This window comes from Perissodus microlepis, chromosome 6 (genome assembly GCF_051167445.1).
Source record: "Perissodus microlepis isolate ML-2025 ecotype Zambia chromosome 6, ASM5116744v1, whole genome shotgun sequence".
Lineage (NCBI taxonomy): Eukaryota > Metazoa > Chordata > Actinopteri > Cichliformes > Cichlidae > Perissodus > Perissodus microlepis.
This window is the reverse complement of record NC_140466.1, coordinates 9,765,001-9,777,942: the sequence shown is the minus strand read 5'-3', so window position 1 is coordinate 9,777,942 and position 12,942 is coordinate 9,765,001. Positions and strand designations below refer to the sequence as shown.

The 12,942-nt window shown below is 39.4% G+C and overlaps 1 protein-coding gene across 2 annotated transcripts in view; it reads right to left on the bottom strand.

Annotated features, from left to right (window-relative positions):
- Positions 1-1,601: 1,601 nt before the first annotated feature.
- The window catches only part of cc2d1a (coiled-coil and C2 domain containing 1A), a 19,763-nt gene continuing 8,422 nt past the window's right edge, over positions 1,602-12,942 (bottom strand). For both annotated transcript variants that reach the window (XM_084930620.1, XM_084930621.1), the window contains exons 16-28: positions 12,536-12,658; positions 12,236-12,294; positions 11,379-11,495; positions 10,304-10,377; positions 10,157-10,215; positions 9,912-10,063; positions 9,703-9,793; positions 9,476-9,625; positions 7,394-7,585; positions 7,156-7,282; positions 5,341-5,417; positions 5,141-5,188; positions 1,602-5,060 (exon numbers count right to left, since the gene is read on the bottom strand). In XM_084930620.1, coding sequence (XP_084786746.1) covers positions 5,028-5,060; positions 5,141-5,188; positions 5,341-5,417; positions 7,156-7,282; positions 7,394-7,585; positions 9,476-9,625; positions 9,703-9,793; positions 9,912-10,063; positions 10,157-10,215; positions 10,304-10,377; positions 11,379-11,495; positions 12,236-12,294; positions 12,536-12,658 — 1,302 coding nt within the window. In that variant the 3' untranslated portion in view covers positions 1,602-5,027. The remainder of the gene's footprint in view (positions 5,061-5,140; positions 5,189-5,340; positions 5,418-7,155; positions 7,283-7,393; positions 7,586-9,475; positions 9,626-9,702; positions 9,794-9,911; positions 10,064-10,156; positions 10,216-10,303; positions 10,378-11,378; positions 11,496-12,235; positions 12,295-12,535; positions 12,659-12,942) is intronic.

Below are 12,942 nucleotides of genomic sequence, written 5' to 3'. Positions count from 1 at the left end.
ACAAAAACCGGTTAACTGAAATAAAAATATAAACTGGACTTTTGCTTAAAAGAGAAAACCAACAAAAGTGACTTGTGAAGTTTGATTAAAATAAGCACTGCAAAAAATATATAGGAAATTTCTTGAGTCCAACACGCTCAAGTACTGAGTCACAGTATTTGTTTTTATTGTACCTGTTTCAACTTCTAAATATAACCGTAAAATCTAAAAAATTGCCAAAATGCAAAGTACAGTTTACTTAACATAGCTGTTAGTGCACAGTACTTAGAATAACCTCATTTTTCTTTTTGCAACGGATTCATTTAGTATATATGCCAGTACCGTACCGTGCACTCACAATTAACAAGTTGCTCTAACTTAGCTACCTTAAGTAAATTGTACAACTAAATTACGATGAAAGCAAAAGCTGGGCTAACACGGAAAGTAATAAAATCTAAACTGAAACTAAACTTTTTTTTAATGTAATAAAAGTAAAAATTTCATAAAATCGAAAAGTAATAAAATTACAAAACTGTTTTATTTTTCCATTTTAAGTATTTTACAATACATTTTTGTTTCTGCTAGTTTACAGAGCAGGTTTATTCATTTATTTATTTATAATGTTTATTTTCAGCTTACTTTGTGTTTCAGTTCTTAACTATTAGTATAATTTGGGAGGTATTTGGGAGGCGATTTAAGAGGAAGTTTAACAAGTTTATAACAGTACAATCATGAATCACTATTATTATATTGTAGCAGTATATTATTATTATTATTTTAAGCCCATAAGTGACTAAGACTAAACCTAAAAGATGTTTTACATGTTTTTTTTTCAAGTTTTTGTCTGAAGTCTAGTTTTTGTTTTCAATCCAGTTACTATTTTTCCCCACACCTAGTGTTTTGTTTTAGTTAAAATTAAAATCATGTTACCAACCACAGCACAGACTCATAAATGATTTGCATTAATGAGTAAAGAGCACAGTAGACCTCAGTGTTTCATATACAAGTCTGTGACTCTCACATTATCTGAAATGAGAGTCACACAAACGGATATCAGAGGAAAAACAAGAAGCATTTGAACCTGTTCTACCCTTTGGCATTGAGTAAAAGCCACTAAAGACTCTGCTGTTTGCAGAGAGATAAAGTGTGCTTGCTAAGGAGTGAAAGCATAAGTGAAATATTCCACTACAAGAAAAATACGTGTTGAATCGTCAACGGGTGCCTGATTTTTGTGTTTTTCTTTACATAAATACATTTGCATCCTCTTCTGATGCAGAGAAAATTCAAATTAATTAAACCAAGTCTTCCATGTGGAAGGGCAAACTGACCCCTGCTTAATTTATTCTCAATACTCAAATGTGGTTTCAAACATGTGTTTCTTAATTGTTCTTTCTTTTTTGTTCAGCTGGTTTCTGGGATGTTTTTCTTCTCATTCTTTCAGTTTAGTTGTCATCATTTGACATTTCTTAGGTTTAGTTTTTATACAAACCCTCAGAGTTAAGTAGACATCCTTACCAAACATTTATATTGCATTTATATTTTATTTTAGTTAGCTTTATTACATTTCATGTGTTTTAGTGTTATACTTCCCTATAATAGACTTAATAATGACACAAACTCACTGCGGTTTCACCACTTTATTCGTGTCAACACCAACCTCATACATAAGATAATAAAGCCTCAAGAATCAGGCCGTCATACATTCCCATTTTAAACTGCATCAATCATCAAGACATTCACTTAAAAAAAAGAGAGACAGAGCATATTATGCCATATATTTACCAAATATAAATATTACATTTATAATGATTGCCCTTACGTGACTTAGCAAATTTTTTAAAATATGTCAGCTTCAACAATAAATGGATACATTTACCCAACTCATCAGGAAGAAAGTAGTAAAAAACAAAAAAATAACAAAACTTAGACCAAACTTTTTTAAATGAAATCAATAACAGGATAAAGACAGAGAGCCAAACAATCGTATGAAAAGAGAGTGAGCAGGAGTGTGTGTGTTGTGGTGTGTTGTATATGCAGAAACGGAGTGTGAGTCACCAGCAGGACAAACTAACAATATGTCCCTCCACCCGGGTCCTGACCATCCACCTACCACACTGAATGCTGATGAGCTCGTTGCTACGACAACAGATCAGCCTCAGAGGCCGCAAGGTTATTTGGGGAGTGGGGTGATGTGGCAGGAGTGCGTTTGTGTGTTTGGGGTGACGCGGGGTTACAGCTCTGGATTTAAAAGAAAAAAAAAAGTGGGGGTGGTCTAGGCGGGGATGGGGTGGCGGTGTGCAGTTGCACTTTTTGTGCAGGCTCAAACATGCAGCTGCTACACGGTCGCACTCAGATGTTTTTCTTTTAATCGGAACGACATCTTTGTGTTGTTGTTGTTTTAGTCCAACTCACTATTTTCCATTAGAGCTGGTCTTTCTGTGAACCCCACTCCTGGGACAGATGTTCTGTTTTCAAATAATTCTGATCATTTTAGGTCAGCTTTGCGTTTCATCCACAGGAAAAACAAAACAGAACACGGGAACATTAAAATTAAATACTAGTCCCTTTGTTTTAAAGTTATAAGCAGTAATTGGGGGCTTCTTTCCTTTCTGTGTGTGTTGCTAACATGAGGCCATTACTTCTGGCGACCCAGAAACTGATCTCCAAATATTGGTCATTCAGTTTCATGATTAACTTATACAAGGAAGTATAGAGTTCCACCATAAGGACTTTAAGAATTTTGTTTTTTTATGTAACCCTCTGCTGATTGTCAAAGAAAATGGTTCTGCTGAAACAAACAGGCACATGTTTACTCCAGTTTTTACATGCATAGCCCCTCTAACAGATTTACAGCTGAGTGTAAGGTCCGGACAGAGAGGTGGTTCAGACTTTCAGCTGTGTTCACCCCTTGGCTCTGCCCCTGTGTACAGTATGAAAACCATTAGAAGAACCTTCAAATTTGCTTAAGTTGAGTAATCCGCTGATTCACTATTTAAATCTTTCTTAATGCCCAAAGCTTTACAAATAAATTTGTACTTAAACTACACTGCTGCATAAATGCATCACTGACATTAATCCAGACCTGCTTGGCTCGAGCTCGAGTTTTAGGAGCGTTCAAGATTATAGTCTGTGCCGTACAAAGATTTAAATAAGACACAAACGATCACCTAGAAGAAAAGGGAGCACGTTTAAAGATTTGAAGCCATGTTTAATACTGCAATCTGATGTTCTAATGCTACGGTCTATCTACAAAATAATATGAGATGATCAAAATCAGCATAACATTTACAAAGAGTCAAAAGATGTCCTCTGTTGATTAAAAAAAAAAAAAAAAAGTGGGGCAACGGGTGTTACATAAGGGTCACCACACAGTGGAAGGCCAACTTTAACCGGGATTATTTGCTAATGGAGTGAAGCAGTGAGTGGATTAGCGTGAACACATGATTATCTGACGTGTCACATGACCAAAAAACTATTAACTGGAGTTACCAGACATCGTTAATATTGAGGATTCAAACACAAAACGCACAATAAGGCTCACTTAAAGTAGTCTGCTACATCCCGGCTGGATGCAATCAACGTGGAACAGGAGCTATTGTCAGGTTAGCACACCAAACATCTGCCCAGATCTCAGAATACATGGCAGCCCACATTTGTTGGATTATTTTTTTTGTACATCTTGTGGTGTTGTGGCAAATCATTCTGATCATTGCAATCTGCCCACCTCAACTTTGTCAGCGTGTCAAAGTTTAAGTGGTTTTATCTGTATTTTGTCCGCTTGACGTCATTCTCCAAAAAGAAGGGAAGGCAGAGAAGAAGATGATGATGACATAGGTGTCTGTAGGAGAACTGAGACAGAAATGAGCAATTACCCAGCCATACTGACACTTATAGGGCCGCCTTCCTGTGGTTAGATTTTTCAGTATCCACTGTGCTGCCACTGGAGAGCTCAGTGGGACAAATTCTGTTTTTGCATCCACCACAATCTGTGGGGGAAAAAAAGCACTCTGACGCAGCAGCTCTAAACTGTTTTAAACTAAGTGACAGCACAGCGGGCTTCATATTGTTTAAGAGTTTAAATAGATTCTGAGTAGGGCAGCCTATTAATCAAGAATAATCTTGAAAGCAATGGGTGCGAGGAAAATAAGATGACGAAGACGACAAAGAAGAAACAGCTGATGAAGACGCAGCAATCTCTTAGCGAGGCTAAGCTACCACATTCATGGCACGCTGTTAAAACCCCTCTTCCCAGCCCCCAGAGGCGACTCTACGTCTGATGTAGTCGCCTCTTTGGTGACATAAACACTAATCCCTTATTATGGGATGTAGGCTGCTGCACCCCGAAGCCCCATTTTTTTGTTGTTTTTTTTTCTTTTATTCCCGTATCACAGCACTCCAAACGGAGCAGATTACTGTAATCTGTGAACACTGGAGCAGACAGATTAGATTAAGCTCATTACACACATAAAATACAGGGAAAAAGGTTAAAAAAACTCTAGTTCACTGGTTAAACACACCTAAGAGTGCGTGGACAAACACACACACACACGCACCTTCACACACACATATTTTTGGTCATCTGTAGACACCAAAAGCCGGTGCCGAATGGAAAACGTCAAGTCTTCTGGCAGATTACTTCATCAAGAATTGTCACAGGAAAGTTGGGAAAAAAACAAAAAAAAACCCAAAACAAAATAGAATACCAGTAAAGTCTGTAAAGCCATTCTTTAGAAGCAGTTTCCTGTAGTGTTTGTCTTGTTTAAGTGCAAATGCATCTCCCTCTTTACACATTTGGATGTGTTTTTAATTGCCGTCTGCTTGGCGGCTGCAGCCGTTTGTTAGGTTATTGTGGCAGGTAACTAACCACATATGACACAAGCTAAAGGAACAACTGACTGAATTAGCAGTTTAGCTCATGCAGTTGTTTTGCAGCACTGAATCATGCTAAAGGTGCTTATTGTACCCACTGTAGCGTTTGGTATATGAGTGTGTATGAGAGAAAGAGAGAAAACAGTACTCCAGCCAAGGCTCCACTCCTTATTCTGCTCTCATCCGGTGCGTTTCCTCTTCAGCGATTCCAGCTGGAGCAGAGAGAAGGTGTAAACACACTGAACAAACTGCTTTTATATACACATGACAATTACACAACAGCAAGCCTTACCTCATTCTCAACCATCTTCAACCTGCCCAGTGCATCCTTGGCAGCGTCCTATATAAGGAGAATAAAAAAAAAAAAGTTTTCACACTAAAACACACACACACACACACACACACACACACACACACACACACACACACACACACACACACACACACACACACACACACACACGCCTGTCCATACCCTGACCCTGCACTCACCCGGTTTCCTTGGCTGGAGTATTTTTTCACAGACTCAGAAAGTCCTTGAACGAAGCGTTGCAGCACGTTTTCATATTCTGCACATGTGGTGAAGGGAAAAGTGAGTTATATGATTTGTTATCATCATCATCTTAAACAGAATGAATTTTTTGCGAGAAAACAGAAAGAAGTGATGGGGAAACGGTTCATCCCGACCTGGGATTTAGGCTCAGTTTTTGCCATCATACTGATTTTTAGATTTTTTTTTCAAATCCCATATTGAGAAATAGTTATGCTGCATTTGTTATTTATGCATTCTTTGTTGTTGTTTTTTTAACATTGTATAGTATTTTGTTCATAAGCTTTTCTGTGAGCAGTGAGTCTGTTCTTCAGCTACAACTGCAAACCAGTAAGGAAGCACTGCCACCTATGTACTCTTGAGTTGGACAGTTATACGGAGACGTCTCGTTACTCAAAGCTAATTCTCTTTTCGTCTTTAGCCAGTGAGTCCTGTGTTTGCTTTCCTCAGTAGATTTAGAACAAATAAACCAGTAACCATAAAACAGCTCGTTTCTGCCTGTGCTTTGGGTAAAGTTGCACACAAGGGCAACTCATGGCCCCTCGATGCAGCAGCCTCCACCACAGGATCTGTGGAGTGGCAGCACAATCACACACATCAAGAGACTGACACAGCAGCAACAAGGACAGCAAAGCCCACAACTAACCAACTAACCGACCAACCAACCACTCTGAGGGACACTGCCAAATGCAGGTAGAGCAGCGGTCCCCAACCCCCGGGCCTCAGACCGGTACCGGTCCGTGAGTCGTTTGGTACCGGGCCGTGAGAGTTGAGGCTCAGGTGTGAAATGTATAGTTTTCAGGGTTTTTATCGGTTTTCAGCGTTATTTTGTTATCGTTTTTATCGTTAACTCGGTTTTCCTGGGTCTTTTCACGTGTGTTATGAATAAATCTTCTGTTTTTCGGTACCGGTACTAGTTTTATTTTGTTGTATTTATCCGCGACACCTTAAAGGCCGGTCCGTGAAAATAATGTCGGGCATAAACCGGTCCGTGGCGCAAAAAAGGTTGGGGACCGCTGAGGTAGAGTTTCTCTGAGATGCAGAGACAGTGACAGCAGCAGAAAACCTTTAATAATTCTTAATAATAAAACCAATTTTACTTTCTCCGCAGAGGGGGATCCTCAATTTATGACTTGAGTGCCAATTTGATGCATCTATCAGACTGAATTACTGCAAAAATTAAAGCTGCCACAAAACCTGCCTGACAAAAAAGAAGCTGCAGAGATGTTGTCCGACGTTCATCAATGTAATAATTTAAAAGTTAGATTTGGAGTTTTGCAAGATCAATTCTGAAGTGCACAGGGCGCTGCTCAGATTCAGCCAAATGCTGCAAAACTGATCCGACTTCACTTAACAGTGCAAACGAATAATGAAACGCAAGGCAAAAAAATGGGACAGTTTAACCTAAAGGAGCTTTTCAGTTATTAAATAGTTTGTGAATGCAAAGACTCACAAAAAAGCAGCAACTGAATCTGAATCTAATATCTAATATTGTGGTATACAGAGCAGAAATGACAAAAACTGTTCCATTTAGCTGAAACAATTCTAGGCTGTAGTGGTGATCCCTGTGATGGACTTGTGATGGAGCTGTGTGCTGCTATCAGCCAATACTTTGAGGACCTGGACTGCTCTACATAGATGCTGTTGACAAAAGACTTTCCTGTCTCGGTCAAGTTGTTCCAAAACTGAGTCAGGCTAAGATTTTAGGGAGGGGTAAAAGCACACGTTCAAAAGTAAGAGATGTGTGTGTGTGTTACCTGTGAGCATGGCAGGAGAGGCTCGTTCCAGCTGTGCTTTCTGCCACTGCAGTCGGTGTGTGACCTCTTTGTGCTGATGGATGAGGTCAGACGGGGGTTCCCGCTTGTTCTTTCTGTACTCTGTAATCTGAGAGACAAGCGTAATGAGTGACGAGACCTTGGCGCCTTCGGGCCATTGTAAGCATCAGTGAAGTGCACGTTGTGGGTCGACTCGGATCGCATGAACACGCAGTACTACCTTCCTCTCCAGCCGCTCCTTGTCGTAGTTGAGGAGGCTGAAGCTGTGGAGTTTGTACTGTGGAGGGGAGCTGCTGGAGTGACCGCTCCTGCTGCTCGCCTCGTGTTTCGGTTTAGACCGAGGAGATGCAGGCTGATCCGAGCTGCTCCTGCCGTTTCCTCCATGTCTCGGTTTGGACTGAGGAGATGGAGCCTAAACAAGCAGACCAGAGCATTTCTTAGATTTCTTGGGCAACTGACTCATTTTCACCCAGGTTTATGAAAATCAGGTTATTTGACTTGTGCATTGCTAGTTTTTGTAATGCCTACCTTTATTTACCCGTAATCTGACTAGCAGGCTGGTTTACACACAACAAGTTTGCAGTCCAAACACATCTAAAAGGCACTGGCCGCACTTAATGTGAGTGAAAAGCCTGCTGTCTGCTACGATGTGAGCAATGCTTTTTGCTTCTTCTGGCTACTGACATGGGAAAGACTAAAAGCTGGTACAGCTACTGGACTGACGATTTGCTTTCCAGCATGCTCAAAGTATTTAAATTCAAATCTTTGTCACTATTCTGTTTCAACTTTGTTTGTAATTGTTTGTGAAATAGATTGCAGTTTAAACCATAGGTAAGGATATGTGTAGATGCAAAACATCAATAAATAAGCATCATTTATTTAAAACTGCTTTTCACAGATAAGTGGTCACAAGGCAGTGTACACAAATAAAATAGAATAAACATTAATTGTCCTAAAAAAAACAAAAAAAAAAACGATACAGAATGAATTAAAATCAGGAAAGAAGCCTGGCTGACTAAAAAAAAGTGTTTTAACTGGTTCTTCAAAGAGTCCACAGAGTCAGCTAAATGTAAAAGTGTTGTAAAGCCCTGATGCCACCAACTGATAAGCTCTGTCTCTCCTAGTCTTCAAACTATATGCAGAAAAACCAGCAGATCCTCAGCTTGTGACCGAAGACTACAAGCGTCAGTAAGAGACCCAAACACGAAGAAGGAAAAAAGATGCCTAAAGCCGAGAGTTTGAGTGAGTTTTAAAGCAACGCTGTTTGTCATTTCTATTTAAATGCAGCACATACTTTACAAAAAGCACACGAATGTATTAACACTCAAGTCAGGCCTCATTGAATCATCGCAGCAGAAGATGACACAATGAGCTAATGTAATTACAACAGCGCCAGTCGCACCTCAAACAACCTGGTTGAAAGAAATTACGCAAGTAAAACAACTAATAACAAAAAGCAATAATTTGAGGAAAGTACATGCTTCTCATGTTTCCTTCTTTTGTGGAGCCATGTTTAATAAACTACTTCCATCACAGCCATTTTTTTCCCCCTATTTTGTGCTTTTCAAATATATTTCTTGCATTTCCACTCCATATATCTGCTGCATTTATGTGATCATGCATCCTGGCTTCTGTAATTCTACCCAGGCAGCTCTATGACTTGAACTGCATAGAACGGTCTATATTTTGAAAGAATCCAATTTCCTGCTGTTTTTTCCATGTGAGAAAGTAAAACTGTGATTCTTTTGAAACTGTCTGAAATTCACGTGTGAAAACTGTTTCTCAGAAAGCAGCGAAACACGACAATTGTTCAGATAAAGATATCGCTGTAGTCTCCATTTTTCCTGAAAGGCTTTCACGGTGTTTCCACTCATTGACTAAACATTATGCAGCAGTATGGATTCAAGAGTTTGCCAGTTTCTCCTGTGCCAAAGAACCACCAGCACTTGAGTTCATAAAGTAATTGCGTGAAGAATAAAGAGAACTCGCGAAGACGCTAAAATCTTGTACACTCTAAGACTTAAAAAAATCGCTGCGTGAAGTGGGATGTTACTGGTAGATCACCAGTTTTAAAATAGATGTGGTTTCAGACACTATTTGATCAGCCACCAAACACTTTGTTTATACTGGCTGACTTCACACTTCTGCTCTGACACATATGAACATCCAGTTTGTGAGGCAGCACTTTGGCTCAGTGTTTTGCACAGTTTACATCACACATGGAACTCCTGTGTACGTCCCTGCTTGAGCTGGACGTGTTTCAGTCCAAAGACAAAGGCGTTTAATTAATAACCCTACTCACCCGTTCCTTTTGTTTCTCTGTCGGCGTGGAGACTGGTTCGAGAGTCAGCCACTTCTCCTTCACTGGATGCAACTCGACGCCTGACAGAGGCTCTCTGATCTTCACCCTCACCTCCAGCTTGCCGCCTGTAGTTTTACGTCCATCCATCACCTACAAAAAACATAAACGCGCGCAGTTAAACCGCCTCTGAACATGTGTGGGTGCTCGCACGCGTAATCAACACTCACCTCTAAGATCTCTCTGATTTCACAGTGATTTTCTAGACCTTCTAGCTTCAGCTGAGCAGTTCCCACTACTTTGTCATTCTTAAACAGGCCTCTGTAAACACAGCAGAGAATACAATTTACAGAAGCTACAACAAGGGAAAAAAACCAAACAAAACACACCGATATGGAGGCATATTCTCTTTTTTTCTACTGAAGCTGCTGCGTTTTACCCCTTGTGGATGATTTCAAACTTGATTCCCTTGGATTGTATGACTCGTTTAAAGGCCCTGTGGCCGCGGTTGATGTTGAGTCTGAAAGTCTCTTTAAACTCTGGACTGCTGGTGTTCTTTACTGTGTTGGTTTTGTCCCTCTGAGCCTCCTCCTACACACACACACACACACACAATTCATTAACGCACATATGTAAATACACGGACTGAAACGTCCGCAGCGAGTGAATGTGAAAGATTCTCACCGCGCTGGGAAAAGGAAACTCAAATTTTACACTGGCATCCAGATCATTAGCAGAGACACCTGTGGGGAGAGAGAAGCTAGGTGTCAGGGCACAGCGATCTGACAGATTACTGCCTGGTAATTTCAAAGATGAGGATGACTTCAATACCAGAGGGAGCTGGGAGGTTGATGCCTCGGGTGACGTACAGTATCAGGTCATTGAGTGTCAGGTTGGGGTTGATCCTGCAGAGCAAAACAACAACAACAAACAAACAAACATAAAAAACACCATTCAGAAACAGCTTCAAAAGTGACAGTCAGCATCACGGAGAGGCAAACAATTAACTGATGAATGAGTCACCGCCACAGTCGCTTAGCTGTTAGCTCCGTATGACACTGGAGCAGAGGCAGAGTGAGTCACAATGAGTCACTCTGAGTCATCCATCACTCCAGTCAGGAAAAGCACTACCTTTAATGTTCAATCATTTGCTTTCAAAATGAAACAGCTCATGTACGAGTAGAAAATTAAATATAAAGGACAAGCCTCATAGAGTCAAAACATCTTGATTATAATGTTTTAAAAAATACACAATAAAAGTGACAGTTTGATGAACCGCGGCTTAATTGACTGACTGACAGATTTTCCTTTTTCTGCAGGCACTGACATAACGCCACAAGATGAGTAACAAAAAGTTATACAGATGATTAGTAGTCTTTATCACAGGCGTCCTCTGGATGGATGAATTACATTAATTAACATCATGTTGGCCATTATACTGCAGGCTGATTTGTATTAGGTTTTTAAGGCAGATGTATTTGTCATTTGTCAAATACATCTGCCTTAAAAATTTATTAAAAACATGGCTTAAATCAACCATTTAAAAAAAATAACAAAAAACCAAAATATATAATCTAACTAATCTAATCCGACTACAGAGCTGGTTAGTTTTTTCTTTTCTAATTTTGATAACGCTGTTGAAGTGACTTGATCTCCAGTCAGGATGTTACTAAGATATAAACTGAGCTGAAAATTTGATAGTTAAATAAGGATAATGTTGACAGAGCGCAGCAGAACTTGGCAACACTATGACTAGAAGAAAAATCAGGTAACGTTTGGCCAGAGGAGACCACGAAAGATTTATGGAAATCCTTCTGGACCAAAGTGGTGGATCAACAGACAAACTGAGCGACTTGCGATGGTGTTTATTATGAATGAATCTGTGTTCTGAATGTTTGCTACTGACTTGATAGAGTTGAAGGTTCTCTCCTCGGTGCGGCACTTGGGGACTGGATGACCCTTTGTGTAGGCGCTCTTTAGAATCTCTATGTACTTCATGGTCTCCTCAAGTAACTTCTCAGACCTGGGTGAGAGACAGAGTCATGATTTTTAGATCTGTGTGACAAAAAAACATTTTTCTTTTAGTTTGATTTTGTCATTTTTATGCATTTACACACATCTTGGTCTCGCCTGGTACTGAAATACAACAAGTTTAATAACTGCACAGCTGAACAGCTCCATTTCCTGAGACAAACACATATATCACTGCATTTGAAAATCCGCGATTACAAAACACAACGCATCATCTGTAAAAATAAATCCAAATTTTCTAGGACATGACAAGATTTTTCAAACTATGCCAGAAAAACGAGGAAGCAGGACAAACCCTCTGAAGATGAGAAAAAGGTTTAAAGTACAATTCTCAAAGGTTAAATGTTGAAATTTTTGAAAAAGAAATCTTTGAAGAAAACTACAATATTATAAAGAGGTAAACCATATATAAAGATAGCTAAAATCACTGTGTGCATGCTGACAATATAATTAAGAACTACAGAAGTTCTCAGTTAGATTTATTACAGACATTCATTAAAATGAAGAAAAACTACATTAATCTGAGTCATAATACCCTTTCTCTGGATTTCAGATTTTTATTGAAATTTTGTGAAAAGGTGAATTTATACTTAATGTGATCACAACCAGATCTGTTCTAGAAGTTGGTGTTGATGCCTTTGAGGTAAACAGTGATCATTTAATGTTAAGCTCCAACATGACTGCAAAAAAAATCCCACGGTTATAAAACTAATACAAAAAAAAGTTTCTTACTTTAAAGCCTCGGCCACGTTTCCCGTGTTTGTGAATTGCTGGGAGAGGCCCAGACATTTCTGTTCATGGAGAGAGAACAAAAGAGGGCTGGTTGTGTGTGTGTGAGAGAACATACCGTAGGCGAGGACAACAAAATAAAGAACAACTGTTATTTGTCTGTTTAAGAATCGCAATCACAAAATGTATGAACATTTCGTAACTAATAACCGTGACATTAACATCAGTATGTAAGGTGGACGTCAAGAAGGTGCTTTTTCAGATAAAATGTAGCATAAAGATGAGGGAAAGGTGCATCTTAACCTCGTACTGCTTTTTCAAGTGATCCATGAGGTTATGGTACTGCTCACTCATGGTACGAGAAGAAGGAGAGGTACGGGAACGAGCCAGGGTGTAGTCCTCTTCACTTACTGGAAGACTGGGAATCTGTTGTAAAGGAGAAATAGAAACAAACAAATAATAATAAAGACAATTAGAAAGTTACCAGGACCCATTCAAATACAAATGTAACCGATTTAATACAAATATTCTGTTATGAGTTACAACACAGCTTTGAAAACCGCATGTCCAACTTGGATCGAACTCTAATCAGCTGTTACTCTGTTTCCTGTCTGTCTGTTTTTACACTTGTGTGACAAACAAACAGAAGCACAAGCATAATATTCTTGGTTAACACATGAGGGGACACACTGAGAAATAAATAAGTTATA